Genomic DNA, 22,670 nt, shown 5'->3' on the forward strand with positions numbered 1-22,670 from the left:
GCTATTTCCGTTCCAATTTTCTGGAAGCTTGCTTCAGAGCTCGGGTATTTTCTGTATATTTTCTGTATACGAGGGAGCTAGTTTCTTATGACAAATGTTTTTTTGTTTGTAGGGGTGCGACTGCATCTAGGGTATTGCACAAGGTTAAATTGAGTTCTTCAGTTAGGTGGTTAACTGATTTTTGTACTCTGACGTCCTTGGGTAGGCGGAGGAAGTCTGGAGGGGCATCTAGGAATCTTTGGGTTGTCCGAGAATTTATAGCACAACTTTTGATGATGTTTTTTAATGTTACTACTTAGCTTCGGCTGGTGGAGGTGCTGTAGAACCATGTCCAGATAAAGCATCATGTTAATGTTACTACTTAGCTTCGGCTGGTGGAGGTCCTGTAGAACCAAGTCCAGATAAAGCATCATGTTAATGTTACTACTTAGCTTCGGCTGGTGGAGGTCCTGTAGAACCATGTCCAGATAAAGCATCATGTTAATGTTACTACTTAGCTTCGGCTGGTGGAGGTCCTGTAGAACCAAGTCCAGATAAAGCATCATGTTAAGAACTACTTAGTCAGCTGGTGGAGGTCCTGTAGAACCAAGTCCAGATAAAGCATCATGTTAATGTTACTACTTAGCTTCGGCTGGTGGAGGTCCTGTAGAACCAAGTCCAGATAAAGCATCATGTTAATGTTACTACTTAGCTTCGGCTGGTGGAGGTCCTGTAGAACCAAGTCCAGATAAAGCATCATGTTAATGTTACTACTTAGCTTCGGCTGGTGGAGGTCCTGTAGAACCATGTCCAGATAAAGCATCATGTTAATGTTACTACTTAGCTTCGGCTGGTGGAGGTCCTGACGAATCACGTCCAGATAAAGCATCATGTTAATGTTACTACTTAGCTTCGGCTGGTGGAGGTCCTGTAGAACCAAGTCGAGAGGGAAAAACTAAAAATAGAAATTGTAATTTAAAACTAAAAACTGTAAAGTTGTTAGGTAGCAAAGTAAGGTTAACAACAGAACTCACAGCAGCATGTAAACAACTCTGCAAGTTGTAACCAGAAATGACCATACCACCCAAAATAACTTAACAAGTTGTAACCGGAAATGACCATACCACCCAAAATAACTTAACAAGTTGCACATAAAGAATATTGGAGGAATTCTTGTATTTACATAAAATTTTCAGGAGACAACTTGCATTTCTCCCTCCCCCCGCACCCCTTCTACGCTGTTACAACTCCAACTCCATAGTCAATTTAATAACTCAACCTACATGTACAATTACCACGACACCGGTGACACGGCACATCGACTCTGTACCGGTACCCCCTGTATATAGCCTCCACATCGACTCTGTACCAGAACCCTCTGTATATAGCCTCCACATCTCGACTCTGTACCAGAACCCCCTGTATATAGCCTCCACATCGACTCTGTACCAGAACCCCCTGTATATAGCCTCCACATCGACTCTGTACCAGAACCCCCTGTATATAGCCTCCACATCGACTCTGTACCAGAACCCCCTGTATATAGCCTCTACGTCGACTCTGTACCAGTACCCCCTGTATATAGCCTCCACGTCGACTCTGTACCAGAACCCCCTGTATATAGCCTCCACATCGACTCTGTACCAGAACCCCCTGTATATAGCCTCCACATTGACTCTGAACCAGTACCACCTGTATATAGCCTCCACATCGACTCTGTACCAGTACCACCTGTATATAGCCTCCACGTTGACTCTGTACCGGTACCCCCTGTATATAGCCTCCACATTGACTCTGTACCGGAACCCCCTATATATAGCCTCCACATCGACTCTGTACCAGAACCCTCTGTATATAGCCTCCACATTGACTCTGTACCGGAACCCCCTATATATAGCCTCCACATCGACTCTGTACCAGAACCCTCTGTATATAGCCTCCACATCTCGACTCTGTACCAGAACCCCCTGTATATAGCCTCCACGTCGACTCTGTACCAGAACCCCCTGTATATAGCCTCCACATCGACTCTGTACCAGAACCCCCTGTATATAGCCTCCACATTGACTCTGAACCAGTACCACCTGTATATAGCCTCCACATCGACTCTGTACCAGTACCACCTGTATATAGCCTCCACGTTGACTCTGTACCGGTACCCCCTGTATATAGCCTCCACATTGACTCTGTACCAGAACCCCCTGTATATAGCCTCCACATTGACTCTGAACCAGTACCCCCTGTATATAGCCTCCACATTGACTCTGTACCAGAACCCCTGTATATAGCCTCCACATTGACTCTGAACCAGTACCCCCTGTATATAGCCTCCACATTGACTCTGAACCAGTACCCCTTGTATATAGCCTCCACATTGACTCTGCACCAGTACCCCCTGTATATAGCCTCCACATTGACTCTGAACCAGTACCCCTGTATATAGCCTCCACATTGACTCTGTACCAGAACCCTGTATATAGCTCCACATTGACTCTGTACCAGAACCCCTGTATATAGCCTCCACATTGACTCTGTACCAGAACCCTGTATATAGCCTCCACATTGACTCTGTACCAATTTGTAAGTCGCTCTGGATAAGAGCGTCTGCTAAATGACAATGTACCAGTAACCCCTGTATAAAGCCCTGCTATTGTTGTTTACTGCTCTTTAATGATTTGTTTTTCTTATCGTTTTTTGTATTTTTCTTAAATGCATTGTTGGTTAAGGGCTTTTTATTTATTTTTTATTTTACCTTTATTTAACTAGACAAGTCAGTTAAGAACAAATTCTTATTTTCAATGACCGCCTAGGAACAGTGGGTTAACTGCCTGTTCAGGGGCAGAACGACAGATTTGTACCTTGTCAGCTCGGGGGTTTGAACTTGCAACCTTCCGGTTACTAGTCCAACGCTCTAACCACTAGGCTACCCTGCCGCCCCGGCTTGTAAGTAATATATACGACACATTTGACAAAAAACATTACATTTTATAACCATAGGCAAGTACATGAGGTGATCTGCAGGTGATCTGTCTATCTGGTCAACATCCCTGATACACTCCACCCTCTGATGATAATATGTAGAACTTAGAGAGACATGGATTCAAGTAGACTTCCTGGTCCCAGAACAGTGAACACAGGGAACACACAGCAGTACAGCTCTGTGTAGATTCAGAGTAGATCTGAGTTCTGTATTGCACTTATATTTGTACCATTGGCAGACATTGTATACCATTGACATGTTTTTATATGCACAAAAAATAAATGTCATTTTGGTTTTGTACACGGTCATATGATACGTGGGACAGAAAAGTTCAATCTTAGGCGAGTACATGGGGTGTTATATCTCAGCAGAGGGTCTGTCTATCTGGTCAACATCACTGATACAGGTCCCCCTTCACCCTCTGGTGGTACGGATAACCTGTCATTACGTCTCCAGAGAAACCTATAAAACCAGCAGTAAGGAGGGTCTCCTTCACAAACAACATCTTCAGTTGGTGTTGAGATGCGTTGCTTTACTAGGGGGGGGTCTGTGTCAGGTCTATGTCAGCCTATTCATTAAAGTTTAACTTGATATTTTGTTGTTTGGAAATACATAGTTGCTCTGTCATCAAACTGTAGGTCAAAGTAGCCATGTGCTCAGTAGCCAATCAGTTCAGAGAGAAGGAGCATGAAGGAGACAGACAAGTACAATCACAGTAAAATGTGTTTGATCAGTAGCCAATCAGTTCAGAGAGAAGGAGAATGAAGGAGACAGACAAGTACCAAAGTCAATGTGTTTACTGCTTTAATCAACAAGTTTACCTTTCCATTTTATATTGTGACCCACATTTTAATGAGCTCATTTGAATAAAAATATGAAATGTGAAGAACTGAAAATGTGTATAAGATAAAAACCTGGAGACAAGACCTAGAGACAAGACCTAGAGACAAGACCTAGAGACAAGACCTAGAGACAAGACCTAGAGACAAGACCTAGAGACAAGACCTAGAGACAAGACCTAGAGACAAGACCTAGAGACAAGACCTAGAGACAAGACCTAGAGACAAGACCTAGAGACAAGACCTAGAGACAAGACCTAGAGACAAGACCTAGAGACAAGACCTAGAGACAAGACCTAGAGACAAGACCTAGAGACAAGACCTAGAGACAAGACCTAGAGACAAGACCTAGAGACAAGACCTAGAGACAAGACCTAGAGACAAGACCTAGAGACAAGAGACAAGACTCCAGAGACAAGACCTAGAGACAAGACCTAGAGACAAGACCTAGAGACAAGACCTAGAGACAAGACCTAGAGACAAGACCTAGAGACAAGACCTAGAGACAAGACCTAGAGACAAGACCTAGAGACAAGACCTAGAGACAAGACCTAGAGACAAGACCTAGAGACAAGACCTAGAGACAAGACCTAGAGACAAGACCTAGAGACAAGACCTAGAGACAAGACCTAGAGACAAGACCTAGAGACAAGACCTAGAGACAAGACCTAGAGACAAGACCTAGAGACAAGACCTAGAGACAAGACCTAGAGACAAGACCTAGAGACAAGACCTAGAGACAAGACCTAGAGACAAGACCTAGAGACAAGACCTAGAGACAAGACCTAGAGACAAGACTAGACAAGACCTAGAGACAAGACCTAGAGACAAGACCTAGAGACAAGACCTAGACAAGAGACAAGACCTAGAGACAAGACCTAGAGACAAGACCTAGAGACAAGACCTAGAGACAAGACCTAGAGACAAGACCTAGAGACAAGACCTAGAGACAAGACCTAGAGACAAGACCTAGAGACAAGACCTAGAGACAAGACCTAGAGACAAGACCTAGAGACAAGACAAGACCTAGAGACAAGACCTAGAGACAAGACCTAGAGACAAGACCTAGAGACAAGACCTAGAGACAAGACCTAGAGACAAGACCTAGAGACAAGACCTAGAGACAAGACCTAGAGACAAGACCTAGAGACAAGACCTAGAGACAAGACCTAGAGACAAGACCCAGAGACAAGACCTAGAGAAGTGAAGAAGAAAGCTTTCATGGTAAACTCTGAAACAGCTTTTCATAGACATGTCCCTATATCTCACACACGATATAGGCATTGAAGGAGCAATCATATGTCACCTGCCATGCACCTGACTCTGTCAACATTGTACAGCCCCTATCCCCATCAGGCACTTTTGGTTCCCCATCTGCCCATTTGGAAAAAGGTGAGGGGATGGCCTTGCAGATCTACCTGAAACTTCCCCTCTTTCCTGTTGTCCACATTGAGCCATGCATTCTTCAAAGCCCCTTCAAAGACCTGAGTGAGAGCAGTGTTTTCCTCCCGGTTCTTGGGCAAAGCCAACACCAAGCCCCTCTTGGTACAGAACCGAACAGCATCGGCAAAGGAACCCGGTCTCTTGTGTGACACAAAGTACTTCTTGTCAACTCTTCTGGTGAAGTCATAGTTTATGGCTGAAGAGAAACCAGGTATTAATGCAGTCAGTCTAACATTAAAAGGGGAAACAAAAGTTGCCTTTTCATATTTCACAAATGCCAACACATGACTAAATTCACACCTCCTTTTCCCAAATTACCAATACTGCATCATTTACGTTGAACGGATACTTAGTAAGAGACAATATAATCTACGGATGCAGTATCTTAATTTGAGCCAGTTTCACACAGCAGGAAAATGATCCTGCAGCAACAGGAAATATGAATTGTTATGGATTATAATGAATGGACATTATTTGCAGGGGATTGATGATCCATGTTTTGTTAAGGCAAAACAAGTCTGACATTTCTAAGTGGAAGTTAAAACTTTAGAAGCATTTTAAAAACCCGAGGACACTAAACGCTTGCATTTACTACTGTGCAGGAAAATTCTCAGTGACAACAGAGTGATCAAATTAAGATCCGGGATCTGTAATGTTGCATTCAAGTACATATCCTCATGCTCTGAAATTCACTTCCTTACCCAGCTCCAGTTTGACCAAGCTTTCTTGTAGGGGTTCCAGGTCTAAGTCTGTGAAAACAGAAGGTGTGACTAGAGAGAACAAAATAATAAATACATAACCAGGAAGAGATCAATCAGCTGTATACCAGTAGCTCCTGCAGGGGCCCGGGGTCCAGGTGGACCAGGTGGACCTGGGACTCGTTCATCTTCACCAACTCAAACAAGGAACCCAGAGAGTTCAGGAGGTCCAGGTGGCCCTGTGGAGAGATAATAGAGATGTGGATGGCTGTATAATGATAGGAGATAATAGAGATGTGGATGGCTGTATAATGATAGGAGATAATAGAGATGTGGATGGCTGTATAATGATAGGAGATAATAGAGATGTGGATGGCTGTATAATGATAGGAGATAATAGAGGTGTGGATGGCTGTATAATGATAGGAGATAATAGAGATGTGGATGGCTGTATAATGATAGGGAGATAATAGAGAGGTGTGATGGCTGTATAATGATAGGGAGATAATGGAGATGTGGATGGCTGTATAATGATAGGAGATAATAGAGGTGTGGATGGCTGTATAATGATAGGAGATAAATAGGAGATAATAGAGGTGTGGATGGCTGTATAATGATAGGAGATAATAGAGGTGTGGATGGCTGTATAATGATAGGAGATAATAGAGGTGTGGATGGCTGTATAAAGATAGGAGATAATATGGCTGTATAATGATGTGGATGGCTGTATAATGATAGAGGTGTGGAGATAATGATAGATATAATAGAGGTGTGGATGGCTGTATAATAGGAGATAGGAGATAATAGAGAGTTAGATGTGGATGGCTGTATAATGATAGGAGATAATAGAGGTGTGGATGGCTGTATAATGATAGGAGATAATATAGATGTGGATGGACTTCCCAAATTACCAAGATGGAGGTAAATCTATCCTGATAGGCTTTATGGGTTGTAGAGTCAAATGTGTTCAGCATGAGGAAAGACACTTACATACAAATTAGAAACAAGTTACCAGTCTATACTTGAGTCATCTGACCTTGTTAAGGATCTTTGTTTCATTATCTAAGAATAACATTCACAGCTTTACTATTAATTCACTTACCCCACAGCCCCTTTTAATGGGGCGGCAGGGTAGCCTAGTGGTTAGAGCGTTGGATAAGTTCAAATCCCGAGCTGACAAGATACAAATCTGTCCTTCTGCCCTGAACAGGCAGTTAACCCAGTTGATGTGGTTATCTAATTGAGGTCTTCAGAGGTCTTTGTCTTGTGACCCCAAAAAATGATGAAGGGTGTTGTGACCCCATTATGTGAAGGGTGTTGTGACCCCATTACGTGAAGGGTGTTGTGACCCCATTGTGTGAAGGGTGTTGTGACCCCATTATGTGAAGGGTGTTGTGACCCCATTATGTGAAGGGTGTTGTGACCCCATTACGTGAAGGGTGTTGTGACCCCATTATGTGAAGGGTGTTGTGACCCCCTTATGTGAAGGGTGTTGTGACCCCATTATGTGAAGGGTGTTGTGACCCCCATTATGTGAAGGGTGTTGTGACCCCCATTATGTGAAGGGTGTTGTGACCCCATTATGTGAAGGGTGTTGTGACCCCATTACGTGAAGGGTTTGTGACCCCATTATGTGAAGGGTGTTGTGACCCCATTATGTGAAGGGTGTTGTGACCCCTTCATGAAGGGTGTGCTGTGACCCCATTATGTGAAGGGGTGTTGTGACCCCCTTCATGAAGGGTGTTGTGACCCCCTTACGTGAAGGGTGTTGTGACCCCATTACATGAATGAATGGTGTTGTGACCCCTTACATGAAGGGTGTCGTGACCCTGTCAGACTCTACCTCTCTCTCCAGGTGGACCAGGAAGTCCAGGCATGCCTATGGAGAGACAACAGGGATCGGGTTCATCACCATACTGTACACACCAAAGACAGCTTCAATTGGCCTGTAAAGTGCTCTGCAGTATGATCTGGCTTAAAGTGGCACTTTATTACAAAATCAACAGTCTATGTTATTGTTTTTTTATGTTTTATGTTTTATCAAAGGCTAACAGCAGGAAATATACCGGATTGGGCTTTCACATTATACCCCAGCCCCAGTTATGTTTGGCAACTGGTACAGACAAAGCCTGTTTGTAGGAGTAGGAGGGTTTATCTAACTGAGGTAATTCAGAGTTCTTTGTTCTCCATCATCAGGTACGCAAATGAATGTACATGCTTAAAGTGACAGTTTCCTCCAAAATCAACCGTCTTATATTTTGGTTTATGATAGGCTAAGGCAGTCGTACTAAGCTTGCAACTCATTTACCTCCAGAAAGCCCAGCAGGCCCACGAGGGCCAGGAGAACCAGGAAACCCAGGCATTCCTCTAGGACCCTGGCATTCACACTTCTCCATCTGGCCTGGCAGAACCAGCAGGGAGAAGACACAGAGCCCCAAAGTCAGAGGTCCGCTCAGAGCCATAACCTAAAACATCAGGGAGAAGAACACAGAGACCCAAAGTCAGAGGTCTGCTCAGAGCCATAACCTAAAACATCAGGGAGAAGAACACAGAGACCCAAAGTCAGAGGTCTGCTCAGAGCCATAACCTAAAACATCAGGGAGAAGAACACAGAGACCTAAAACAAATCAGAGGTCTGCTCAGAGCCATAACCTAAAACATCAGGAGAAGAAGACAGAGACCAAAGTCAGAGGTCTGCTCAGAGCCATAATCTAAAACATCAGGGAGAAGAAGACGGAGACCAAAGTCAGAGGTCTGCTCAGAGCCATAACCTAAAACATCAGGGAGAAGAACACAGAGACCAAAGTCAGAGGTCTGCTCAGAGCCATAACCTAAAACATCAGGGAGAAGAACACAGAGCCCCAAATGGTCAGAGTCAGAATCTGCTGGTGTCATAACTAAAACATCAGGGAGAAGAACACAGAGCCCCAAAGTCAGAGGTCTGCTCAGAGCCATAACCTAAAACATCAGGGAGAAGAACACAGAGACCCAAATGGACAGTAAATCACTGGTGTCATACAAACAGAAGAACAGGAAACATCTGCTTATAAATTACATGATGGGAACCTTTACTGTCAATGGGATCGACAAGAATACAAGCTGTTGAAAAGCAGCATGCAGAATATGTGAATGTGTCATTTGAACAGCTTGACTCTGCCACTTTGTTGCCAGTTGAGGGATGGAACGGAAACGTAACCTCTCTCAAATGAGACAGATGGAACGATTGATGACAGGCCTAACAGGAGATCAACATGCTAGTTTATACAGAAGCTATTGGTGTGTTTACAAAGACTCTACTAGAAACAGCACCAGTGCAGTAATAGGAACATAGATTGATGACAGGACTAACAGGAGATCAACATGCTAGTTTATACAGAAGCTATTGGTGTGTTTACAAAGACTCTACTAGAAACAGCACCAGTGCAGTAATAGGAACATAGATTGATGACAGGACTAACAGGAGATCAACATGCTAGTTTATACAGAAGCTATTGGTGTGTTTACAAAGACTCTAATAGAAACAGAACCAGTGCAGTAATAGGAACATAGATTGATGACTGGACAACACAGTTAGAATCAGCTCATAACACATTGATCATCTATATTCTTCAATAAATCGATGGTTGTAATGATCGAAATGACCATTGAAAATCCGTACAGTTTATATATTGTGTCTTTAAACTGCAGTAATATAATTAAGACAAAAACTAAACAAGTGGGAACCATACCTCTTAAGTTGATGTGCTGGGAATGAATGTGATGTTCCTGTCCTGCTTTGCAACAGAACGATAGAGAAATGGGTTTTGGTGCAGCAACTTATAAAGACATTGGTAAACAACACATCACTTTGAAGGATTCATTATGATCGGGAAGTACTTGTGAAGTTCATTTACAGTTTACTGGAAAAGAGACACACTTGGAATGTAATACTCAGAGTGCCCTGTCAATGTTCACATTTATCACAAAATACTGATGCACGTGGAATCATCTAGCAAGAACACAAACAAATCTCTGACATCCATTGCGCAAATTCCACTTTAGTTCCATTCCACTTCTGGTGAGTTTGAGTAAGGAAGTCTTGTTTTTGTTATCAGTCCGTTAGGCCCTAGTCCAGTGTTATCACAGTGTTAGGCCCTAGTCCAGTGTTATCACGTTAGGCCCTAGTCCAGTGTTATACGGGCCTAGTCCAGTGTTATCACGTTAGCCCTAGTCCAGTGTTATCACGTTAGGCCCTAGTCCAGTGTTATCATGTTAGGTCCTAGTCCAGTGTTATCACGTTAGGTCCTAGTCCAGTGTTATCACGTTAGGCCCTAGTCCAGTGTATCACGTTAGGCCCTAGTCCAGTGTATCACGTTAGGCCCTAGTCCAGTGTTATCACGTTAGGCCCTAGTCCAGTGTATCACGTTAGGCCCTAGTCCAGTGTTATCACGTTAGGCCCTCGTCCAGTGTTATCACGTTAGGCCCTCGTCCAGTGTTATCACATTAGGCCCTCGTCCAGTGTTATCACGTTAGGCCCTAGTCCAGTGTTATCACGTTAGGCCCTAGTCCAGTGTTATCACGTTAGGCCCTAGTCCAGTGTTATCACGTTAGGCCCTAGTCCAGTGTTATCACGTTAGGCCCTTAGGCCCTACGTTAGGTCCAGTGTTATCACGTTAGGCCCTAGTCCAGTGTTATCACGTTAGGCCCTAGTCCAGTGTTATCACGTTAGGCCCTAGTCCAGTGTTATCACGTTAGGCCCTAGTCCAGTTTTATCACGTTAGGCCCTAGTCCAGTGTTATCACATTAGGCCCTAGTCCAGTGTTGATAACAGGATTCGATGTTCCTTTTGATGGCATAGAAGCCCCTTCTTGTCTCTCAGATGGTTCACAGCTTTGTGGAAGTTACCTGTGGCGCTGATGTTCAGGCTGAGGTATGTGTCGTTTTTTTCTCTAGGGCAACGGTGTCTAGATGGAATTTGTATTTGTGGTCCTGGCGACTGGACCTTTTTTGGAACACCATTAGTTTTGACTTACTGAGATTTACTGTCTGGTCCCTGGTCTGACAGTATCTGTACAGAAGATCTATGTGCTGCTGTAGGCCCTCCTTGGTTGGGGACAGAAGCACCGGATCATCAGCAAACAGAAGAATAGTGCCCTCGCCAATTCACTGATATGTATGTTGAAGACGATGGGGCTTAAGCTGCATCCCTGTCTCACACCATGGCCATGTGGAAAGAAATGTGTGTTTTTTGCCAATTTCTTTTACACACTTGTTTGTGTACATAGATTTTATAATGTCGTATGTTTTTCCCCCAACACCACTTTCCATCAATTTGTACAGCAGACCCTCATACCAAATTGAGTCAAAAGCTATTTTGAAATCAACAACCCACAAGAATACGTTGCCTTTGTTTTGCTTTCTTTGTTTATCAATGAGGGTGTGCAGGGTGAATACATGGTCTGTTGTATGGCAATTTGGTAAAAAGCCAATTGATGACATTTGCTCAGTACATTGTTTTCACTGAGGAAATGTAGGAGTCTGCTGTTAATGATAATGCAGAGGATTTTCCCAAGGTTGCTGTTGACACATATCCCTCCTTGGTTTCAAATACTGGGGAAGATGCCAGAGCTAAGGATGATGGTAAATAGTTTAAGTATAGCCATTTGGAATTTGTGGTCTGTATATTTTATCATTTAATTGAGGACACCATCAACACCACAGGCCTTTTTTGGGTTGGAGGGTTTGTATTTTGTCCTGTAGTTCATTCAATGTAATTGGAGCGTCCAGTGGGTTCTGGTAGTCTTTAATAGTTGATTCGAAGATTTGCATTTGATCATGTTTTTTCTGTTTGTTGTTTGTATAGGGCCAATAAGATTGGAGAAGTGGTTTATCCATACATCTCCTTTTCGGATAGTTAACTCTTCTTGTTGTTTGTTTAGTGCTTTCCAATTTTCACAGAAGTGGTTGGAGTCTATGGATTCTTCAATTACATTGAGCTGATTTCTGACGTTCTGTTCCTTCTTTTTCCATAGTGTATTTCTGTATTGTTTTAGTGATTCACAGTAGTGAAGGCGTAGACTCAGGTTTTCTGGGTCTCTGTTTTTGGTTGGATAGGTTTCTCAATTTCTTTCATAGGTTTTTGCATTCTTCATCAAACCATTTGTCATTGTTGTTCATTTTCTTAGGTTATCTTCTTGATATATTTAGATTTGATAGGGAAGCTGAGAGGTCAAATATATTGTTTAGGTTTTCTACTGCCAAGTTTACACCTTCACTATTACAGTAAAACTTTTTGTCCAGGAAGTTGTCTAAAAAGGATTGGATTTGTTGTTGCCTCATTTTTTATTTTTTTTGGTAGGTTTCCTAACTACTTTCCTTAGCATTTCTTAATATTATTCAGTTCCTTTGTAATGCTCTGTTCAAGTAGACTGTGATTTTGATATGGGTGTCAGTTGGCTGACTGTGAGGTCAGTGATAATGTAGTCGACAGAACTACTAGACGTTAGTTGGGGCGGCAGGTAGCCGAGTGGTTAGAGGGGCGTTACTTAGTCTAGTGGTTAGAGCGTTGGACTAGTAACCTAAACGTTGCTAGATTGAATCCCCGAGCTGTCTGTCGTTCTACCCCTGAACAAGGCAGTTAACCCACTGTGACTAGGCCGTCATTGTAAATAAGAATTTGTTCTTAATAACTGACTTGCCTAATAAAATAAAAAGTTGGGACTTGGGGTCAGAAAGTCTCCAAAACTAAGATCAGATGTTTCCTACATAACCACAAGTTGTTTGGGAGAGTTTCCATTGAAACAGCCTTTGCTTTCATCAAACTCAAGCACCTACAGTTTTTCAAATGTTAATGTAACTTTCTATGGGACCGGGTTCTATGGTCAGATGAGACCAAAATAGAGTCTTTTGGAAACAATCACCAGAGGTGTGTTTGGCGTAGACAGAAAGATAGACATGCAGAAAAGTACCTCGTCCTCACTGTGAAGTCTGGTGGTGGATCTTTGATGTTGTGGGTGTAACGTAGTTCGTCTGTTGAATGAAGAGAGTCAGACCGAAATGCAGCGTGTAGGTTACTCATGACTTTAATGAAATATATCGCGGTACATGAAATAACTGAATAAAGACAAAAACAACAAACGGAACGTGAACTAATTACAGCCTATCTGGTGAACACTACACAGAGACAGGAACAAACACCCACAAAATACAACGCGAACTCAGGCTACCTAAATACGGTTCTCAATCAGAGACAACGACAAGCACCTGACTCTGATTGAGAATCGCCTCAGGCAGCCAAGCCTAACTAGACACACCCCTAATCAGCCGCAATCCCAAATAATACAAACCCCAATATGAAATACAACATATAAACTCATGTCACACCCTGGCCTACCCAAACATATAACAAAAACACAAAATACAATGACCAAGGCATGACAGTGGGCCTGTTTTTCTTCCAAAGGCCCTGGACAACTTGTCAGGATACATGGTATCATGGACTCCATCAAGTACCAGCAGATATTACATCAAAACCTGACTAACTCTGCTAGGAAGCTTAAACTGGGCCGTGGTTGGATCTTCCAGCAGGATACAAATGGTTCACTGACCACAGAATCAAGGTTTTTCCATGTTCATCCCAGTCCCCTGACCTAAACCCCACAGAAAACCTGTGTGATGAGCTGAAGAGGAGAGTCCACAAGTGGACCCCAGAACATGAAGGATCTGGAGAGATTCTGTGTGGAGGAATGGTCTCAGATCCCTTGTCATGTGTTCTCCAACCTCATTACACATTATAGGAGAAGACTCAGAGATGTTATCTTGGCAAAGGGAGGTTTCACAAAGTGTTGAATGAAGGTGTGCAAATAATTGTGGCACATACACTATATATTTGAGAAAAATATTTGTTTTTTGATCATTTTTTTATTTCAATTATTTTAATTTAATTAAAGACCAAGACCATAAACAATAAATAAATGTATTTCACAACCTGTTCTGCTCCTATTTACCAAAGTGCCAATATTAGTGGAGGGCACAGTAGTTAACCCATAGGAGGATATGTTACTCTGTTGACCTGTTCTGCTCATATTTACCAAAGTGCCAATATTAGTGGAGGGCACAGTAGTTAACCCATAGGAGGATATGTTACCCTGTTGACCTGTTCTGCTCATATTTACCAAAGTGCCAATATTAGTGGAGGGCACAGTAGTTAACCCATAGGAGGATATGATACTCTGTTGACCTGTTCTGCTCATATTTACCAAAGTGCCAATATTAGTGGAGGGCACAGTAGTTAACCCATAGGAGGATATGTTACTATGTTGACCTGTTCTGCTCATATTTACCAAAGTGCCAATATTAGTGGAGGGCACAGTAGTTAACCCATAGGAGGGATATGCTCATATTTACCCTGTTGACCTGTTCTGCTCATATTTACCAAAGTGCCAATATTAGTGGAGGGCACAGTAGTTAACCCATAGGAGGATATGATACTCTGTTGACCTGTTCTGCTCATATTTACCAAAGTGCCAATATTAGTGGAGGGCACAGTAGTTAACCCATAGGAGGATATGTTACTCTGTTGACCTGTTCTGCTCATATTTACCAAAGTGCCAATATTAGTGGAGGGCACAGTAGTTAACCCATAGGAGGATATGTTACCCTGTTGACATCACTTCCTTTAGAATGTCTAGCTAAATGTAAAAGCTTCCTGTTTTTATTCATATACCAAATTAGCATACCTCCCGAGTCCCTTCCCTGTTTCATACCTGGTAGTTTGGTGGATGGGACTACCAGCTGTCTATGACCTAGAGGGCAACCATTGGGTCCATCTCTTCTATACCAGGTTTCTGGTAGGATGACATTTTCTGTATTTTTGATTTCCAGGTTCCTGCTCTTTAGGCCAAAGGCAGATGACCTCAGGCCCTGGATAGTCCAGGATGAAATAGTGAAGACTTTGTGTGGATGTGGCTGGTGGTGCTGTGGTCTGGATGTAGGTCCTCCCAGCGTGGGTCCTCTATGTGTAGGTCGGGGGGGGGGGGGGGTCACACAGGTCTGGGAGAGTGTCTCACTGGTCTGGGTGGGGTGTCTGTTGATCTGATACTCCTGTGTGAGGTGTTGGGGCTGCAGTTGAGGGTGATGTCCTTTAGAGTCCTGGCGAAGGTGGGCACTGCTGCCTTGTATAGGTGGACCTGATCATAAAAACTGCTCAAGTCCAGGTTGGAATGGTGGGCCAGGAAAACATCTGGTTTGAGGCTCTGGTTCTCTCTCCCTCTCCCCTCCCTCCTACCTCTCTCCTCTATATTTTTCTCTCTCTCCCCTCCCTCTCTCTCTCCCCTCTCCCGCTCTCTCTCCCCCTCCCTCCTACCCTCTCTCCCCTCCCTCCTACATCTCTCTCTCCCCCTCTCTCCTCCCTCTCTCTCTCTCTCTCTCCCCCTCCCTCTCCCGCTCTCTCTCCCCCTCCCTCCCTCCTACCTCTCTCTCTCGCTCCTCCAGTCAGCCCAGACTGGCTTGTGCAATAGACAGTTGTTTCCATTATTGAATCTGGAGATTCTGTCGTAACTCTTTTGGGCTCAAATCTACTATGTTAAACCCCAGCTTTTCCATCTCTCATCTGGCAGTGGACAGACTCACTCAGACTTCAACTCTCCGTGCAGGAGGACTCAATTCAATAGATTATTACTGACGTTTAGTATGAATGAAAGGTGTAACATATATGTAAACACGTGCTCATTCTAACACCATGATGTCATAGTTCAACATATGGTCTGATCTGACTGGCACTGTCAGTTCCTTTCTTCTCCATGCTTTACTGTTTCCTACACATTTAATACCAAAACTGATTGTCGACTTCTCATCATCTGACTGAAAACCAAAGCACAGTGATGGTCTCTTTCTTTCCGTCACATCTTCCATTCCCCATTCCTGTTCCTGTTTCTTTCCATTCCCTATTCCTTTTCCTGTTCCATTCCCTATTCCTTTTCCTGTTCCTTTCCATTCCCTATTCCTGTTCCTGTTCCTTTCCATTCCCTATTCATTTTCCTGTTCCTTTCCATTCCCCATTCCTTTCCATTCCCCTTTGCTTTCCATTCCCTATTCCTTTTCCTTTCCATTCCCCATTCCTTTCCATTCCCTATTCCTGTTCCTTTCCATTCCCTATTCCTTTTCCTTTCCATTCCCCTTTGCTTTCCATTCCCCATTCCTTTCCATTCTCTATTCCTTTTCCTTTCCATTCCCCATTCCCTATTCCTTTTCCTTTCCATTCCCCATTCCCTATTCCTTTTCCTTTCCATTCCCCTTTGCTTTCCATTCCCCATTCCTTTCCATTAACAGGAGAAGTTCCTTTCCATTCCCCATTTTTCCATTCCATTCCCTTTCTTTCCATTCCCCATTCCTTTCCATTCCCCTTTGCTTTCCATTCCCTATTCCTGTTCCTTTCCATTTCCTATTCCTGTTCCTTTCCATTCCCTATTGCTTTCCATTCCCCATTCCCTTCCATTCCCCATTCATTTCCCTTCCCCATTCCTTTCCATTCCCCATTCCATTCCATTCCCCATTCCTTTCCATTCCCCATTCCTTTCCATTCCCCATTCCTTTCCATTCCCCATTCCTTTCCCATCCCCATTCCTTTCCATTCCCCATTCCTTTCCATTCCCCTTTGCTTTCCATTCCCTATTCCTGTTCCTTTCCATTCCCCATTGCTTTCCATTCCCCATTCCTTTCCCTTCCCCATTCCTTTCCATTCCCCATTCCTTTCCATTCCTTTCCATTCCCCATTCCTTTCCCATCCCCATTCCTTTCCATTCCCCATTCCTTTCCATTCCCTTTGCTTTCCAGTACCTATTCCTGTTCCTTTCCATTCCCCATTGCTTTCCATTCCCCATTCCTTTCCATTCCCTATTCCTTTCCATCCCTTTCCATTCCCCATTCCTCATTCCTTTCCATCCCATTCCTTTCCCCATTCCTTTCCCTTCCCCATTCCTTTCCATTCCCCATTCCTTTCCATTCCCCATTCCCCATTCCTTTCCATTCCATTCCCCATTCCCCATTCCTTTCCATTCCCTTCCCCATTCCTTTCCATTCCCCATTCCCCATTCCTTTCCATTCCATTCCATTCCCCATTCCCCATTCCTTTCCATTCCCTTCCCCATTCCTTTCCATTCCCCAGTCCCCATTCCTTTCCATTCCCCATTCCTTTCCATTCCCTTCCCCATTCCTTTCCATTCCCCTTTGCTTTCCATTCCCTATTCCTGTTCCTTTCCATTCCCCATTCCTTTCCATTCCCCATTCCTTTCCATTCCCTATTCCTGTTCCTTTCCATTCCCCATTCCTTTCCATTCCCCATTCCTTTCCATTCCCTATTCCTTTCCATTCCCTTCCTTTCCCCATTCCTCATTCCTTTCCATTCCTTTCCCTTCCCCATTCCTTTCCATTCCCCATTCCTTTCCATTCCCCATTCCTTTCCATTCCCCATTCCTTTCCATTCCCTTCTCTCTGCTCTGTCTCTCCTCTCTCTTTAACTTCTGTTTAGTTCTGACCCCAGTTCAGTCCATGAAGAGAAGAACAACTGTAGCCTGCAGCCTTTTGATTCTTCCTGCAGGACAACCTGGTCCTGGTCTGCAGCCATGTGGTTCCTTCCATCCCTATGATGTTTCTCCTGGTCTGCAGCAAGACTCGACTACGTATAGTCTCTCTCTCTCTCTAGACTGTGTGCTATAGTAATGACTACATATTGTCTCTCTCTCTAGACTGTGTACTATAGTAATGACTACATTCCTTTCCATTCCCTATTCCCTTTCATGTTCCTTTCCATTCCCCATTCCTGTTCATTCCCTATTCAGTTTCCTGTTCCTTTCCATTCCCCATTCCTGTTCCTGTTCCTTTCCATTCCTTATTCCTTTTCCTGTTCCTTTCCATTCCCTATTCCCTTTCCTGTTCCTTTCCATTCCCTATTCCATTTCCTGTTCCTTTCCATTCCCTATTCCTTTTCCTGTTCCATTCCCTATTCCTTTTACTGTTCCTTTCCATTCCCTATTCCTTTTCCTGTTCCTGTTCCATTCCCTATTCCTTTTCCTGTTCCATTCCCTATTCCTTTTCCTGTTCCTTTCCATTCCCTATTCCTTTTCCTGTTCCTGTTCCATTCCCTATTCCTTTTCCTGTTCCTGTTCCATTCCCTATTCCTTTTCCTGTTCCTGTTCCATTCCCTATTCCTTTTCCTGTTCCATTCCCTATTCCTTTTCCTGTTCCTTTCCCTATTCCTTTTCCTGTTCCTTTCCATTCCCTATTCCTTTTCCTGTTCCATTCCCTATTCCTTTTCCTGTTCCATTCCCTATTCCTTTTCCTTTCCATTCCCTATTCCTGTTCCTTTCCATTCCCTATTCCTTTTCCTTTCCATTCCCCATTCCTTTCCATTCCCCATTCCTTTCCATTCCCTATTCCTGATCCTTTCCATTCCCTATTCATTTTCCTTTCCATTCTCCATTGCTTTCCATTCCCCATTCCTTTCCATTCCCTATTCATTTTCCTTTCCATTCCCTATTCTTTTTCCTTTCCATTCCCCTTTGCTTTCCATTCCCCATTCCTCTCCATTCCCTATTCCTGTTCCTCTCCATTCCCTATTCCTGTTCCTTTCCATTCCCTATTCCTTTTCCTTTCCATTCCCCATTGCTTTCCATTCCCCATTCCTTTCCATTCCCTATTCCTGTTCCTTTCCATTCCCTATTCCTGTTCCTTTCCATTCCCCATTCCTTTCCATGCCCCATTCCTTTCCATTCCCCTTTGCTTTCCATTCCCTATTCCTGTTCCTTTCCATTCCCTATTCCTGTTCCTTTCCATTCCCTATTGCTTTCCATTCCCCATTCCTTTCCATTCCCCATTCCTTTCCATTCCCTATTCCTGTTCCTTTCCATTCCCTATTCCTTTTCCTTTCCATTCCCCTTTGCTTTCCATTCCCCATTCCTTTCCATTCCCCATTCCTTTCAATTCCTTTCCATTCCCCATTCCTTTCCCATCCCCATTCCTTTCCATTCCCCATTCCTTTCCATTCCCCTTTGCTTTCCATTCCCTATTCCTGTTCCTTTCCATTCCCCATTGCTTTCCATTCCCCATTCCTTTCCATTCCCTATTCCTTTTCCTTTCCATTCCCCATTCCTTTCCATTCCCTATTCCTTTTCCTTTCCATTCCCCTTTGCTTTCCATTCCCCATTCCTTTCCCTTCCCTATTCCTGTTCCTTTCCATTCCCTATTCCTTTTCCTGTTCCATTCCCTATTCCTTTTCCTGTTCCATTCCCTATTCCTTTTCCTTTCCATTCCCTATTCCTGTTCCTTTCCATTCCCTATTCCTTTTCCTTTCCATTCCCCATTCCTTTCCATTCCCCATTCCTTTCCATTCCCTATTCCTGATCCTTTCCATTCCCTATTCATTTTCCTTTCCATTCTCCATTGCTTTCCATTCCCCATTCCTTTCCATTCCCTATTCATTTTCCTTTCCATTCCCTATTCTTTTTCCTTTCCATTCCCCTTTGCTTTCCATTCCCCATTCTCTCATTCCCTATTCTGTTCCCTCCATTCCTATTCCGTTCCTGTTCCATTCCTATTCCTTTTTCTCGTTTCCATTCCCCATTGCTTTCCATTCCCCATTCCTTTCCATTCCCATTCCTGTTCCTTTCCATGCCCTATTCCTGTTCCTTTCCATTCCCCATTCCTTTCCATGCCCATTCCTTTCCATTCCCTGGAGCTTTCTTCATTCCTATTCCTGTTCCTTTCCATTCCCTATTCCTGTTCCTTTCCATTCCTATTGCTTTCCATGGCCCCAGGAAGCTTTCCATTCCTGAAGGAATTCCTTTCCATCCCCTATTCCCTGTTCTGGAACTTCCATTCCCATTCCCTTGTCCTCCCCAGATCCATTCCCCTTTCTTTCCCGGCCATAGCTGTGCTCAATTCCTTTAGTGCTCATTCCTTTCCAGAATGTGTTGGGTTTCCATTCCCCATTCCTTTCCATAAGAAAGCTTTCCGGCCCTATTCCTGTTCCTTTCCATTGAACGGTTGGTTATCCATTCCCCTTCCGTTCCATTCCTGGTTCTTTTTCGCCAGGAGGTCCCAGGTGGCCATTCATGTTTGTCATTTATTATCCATTCCCAGTTGTCTTTGAAATTCCCAGGTTCTCAGCATCTCCCAGATTCCTGTTGGGTTCCATTCCCTATTCCTGTTCCTTTCCATTCCATTCCTTTCGAGCGTCTTTGCTTTCCATTCCTCATTCTCTGTTCCTTTCCATTCCCTATTATTAACCCTAGGTTCCTATTCCCCATTCCTTTCCATTCTTCCATTCACGATTCCTTTCCTTTTCCTGAATTCCAGAAATGTCCATTCCTTTCCATTCCCATTCCTTTCCCATTCCTCTAGTCTTTCCCATCCATCCTTTCCATTCGGCCCAGTCCTTCATTCCTATTCCTGTTCCTTTCCATTCCCACCTTTCCATTCGTGTTCTTTCCATTCCCCATTTTCTGCTCATGCACGGTTCCATTCCTTCCTCCATTATTCAATTCCTTTCCTTCCCTGACAGTCTTAACAGGAAATTCCCAGATTTCCATAATTCAGAGGATTCCCTATTCATTTTCCTTGGGAAACTCCCATTCCTTTCCATTCCCTATTCCTGCATTCCATTCCGATTCCTGTTCCTTTCCACGCAATTCCATTCCTTTCCATTCCATTCCTTTCCATTAGAATTCCTGTTCCTTTCCATTCCCAGTTCCACAAAGGAAGAAATGGGGATTTCTATTCAGGGGAAAGACTTTCCATTCCCAAACATTTCCACTTTTCCTTTCCATTCCCATTCCCCATTCCCCATTAGAGAGAAGAGATTCCTTTCCATTCCCCATTCCATTCCATTCCTTTTCCTTTCCATTCCCCATTCCTTTTCCATTCCCCTTTTCCTTTCCATCCCCATAGAATTTCCATTCCCCATTCCTTTCCATTCCCTTTCCTTTCCATTCCCCATTTGCTTTCCATTCCCCATTCCTTTCCATTCTATTCCTTTCCTTCCCATTCCTTTCCATTCCCCATTCCTTTCCATTCCTTTCCATTCCCATTCCTTTCCATCCCCATTCCTTTCCATTCCCCTTCCTTTCCATTCCCCCTTTGCTTTCCATTCCCTATTCCTGTTCCTTTCCATTCCCATTGCTTTCCATTCCCCCCATTCCTTTCCATTCCCTATTCCTTTCCATTCCCTTCCATTCCATTCCTTCTCATTCCTTTCCATCCCATTCCTGTTCTTTCCATTCCCTATTCCTTTCCATTCCCATTCCTTTCCTTCCATTCTTTCCATTCCTTTCATTTCCCCATTCCTTTCCATTCCCCATTCCATTCCATTCCCATTCCTTCATTCCCCATTCCTTTCCATTCCCATTCCCATTCCCATTCCCCCCATTCCTTTTCCCATTCCATTCCTTCCATTCCCCTCATTCCTTTCCATTCCCTTCCCCATTCTTTCCATTCCCCCAGTCCCCATTCCTTCATTCTATCTCCCCATTGCTTTCCATTCCCCTTGCTTTCCATTCCTTCCCCATTCCTTTCCATTCCCCATTCCTTTCCATTCCCCATTCCTTTCCATTCCCCCATGAAGAGAAGAACAACTGTAGCCTGCAGCCTTTTGATTCTTCCTGCAGGACAACCTGGTCCTGGTCTGCAGCCATGTGGTTCCTTCCATCCCCATGATGTTTCTCCTGGTCTGCAGCAAGACTCGACTACGTATAGTCTCTCTCTCTGTCGAGACTGTGTGCTATAGTAATGACTACATATTGTCTCTCTAGACTGTGTACTATAGTAATGACTACATATTGTCTCTCTAGACTGTGTACTATAGTAATGACTACATATTGTCTCTCTAGACTGTGTACTATAGTAATGACTACATATTGTCTCTCTAGACTGTGTACTATAGTAATGACTACATAGTGTCTCTCTCTAGGCTGTGTACTATAGTAATGACTACATATTGTCTCTCTCTCTCTAGACTGTGTACTATAGTAATGACTACATATTGTCTCTCTCTCTCTAGACTGTGTACTATAGTAATGACTACATATGGTCTCTCTCTCTCTAGACTGTGTACTATAGTAATGACTACATATTGTCTCTCTCTAGACTGAGTACTATAGTAATGACTACATATTGTCTCTCTCTAGACTGAGTACTATAGTAATGAATACATATTGTCTCTCTCTAGACTGTGTACTATAGTAATGATTACATATTGTCTCTCTCTCTAGACTGTGTACTATAGTAATGACTACATATTGTCTCTCTAGACTGTGTACTATAGTAATGACTACATATTGTCTCTCTCTCTCTCTCTCTATAGACTGTGTACTATAGTAATGACTACATATTGTCTCTCTAGACTGTGTACTATAGTAATGAATACATATTGTCTCTCTCTATGTCCAGACTGTGTACTATAGTAATGACTACATATTGTCTCTCTCTCTCTCTCTCTATAGACTGTGTACTATAGTAATGACTACATATTGTCTCTCTCTAGACTGTGTACTATAGTAATGACTACATATTATCTCTCTAGACTGTGTACTATAGTAATGATTACATATTGTCTCTCTCTAGACTGTGTACTATAGTAATGACTACATATTATCTCTCTCTAGACTGTGTACTATAGTAATGAATACATATTGTCTCTCTCTATGTCCAGACTGTGTACTATAGTAATGAATACATATTGTCTCTCCCTATGTCCAGACT

The 22,670-nt window shown here is 43.3% G+C and overlaps 1 protein-coding gene and 1 pseudogene across 1 annotated transcript in view; both read right to left on the reverse strand.

Annotated features, from left to right (window-relative positions):
• The window catches only part of LOC124018217 (alpha-1,3-mannosyl-glycoprotein 4-beta-N-acetylglucosaminyltransferase C-like), a 29,046-nt gene extending 28,818 nt beyond the window's left edge, over positions 1–228 (reverse strand). The window contains exon 1 of the mRNA XM_046333477.1: positions 188–228. Coding sequence (XP_046189433.1) covers positions 188–228 — 41 coding nt within the window. The remainder of the gene's footprint in view (positions 1–187) is intronic.
• A 4,768-nt stretch (positions 229–4,996) lies between these two features.
• On the reverse strand, positions 4,997–9,714 carry LOC124018226 (annotated as a pseudogene).
• Positions 9,715–22,670: the final 12,956 nt, after the last annotated feature.

The sequence above is a fragment of the Oncorhynchus gorbuscha genome, unplaced genomic scaffold (genome assembly GCF_021184085.1).
Source record: "Oncorhynchus gorbuscha isolate QuinsamMale2020 ecotype Even-year unplaced genomic scaffold, OgorEven_v1.0 Un_scaffold_437, whole genome shotgun sequence".
NCBI lineage: Eukaryota > Metazoa > Chordata > Actinopteri > Salmoniformes > Salmonidae > Oncorhynchus > Oncorhynchus gorbuscha.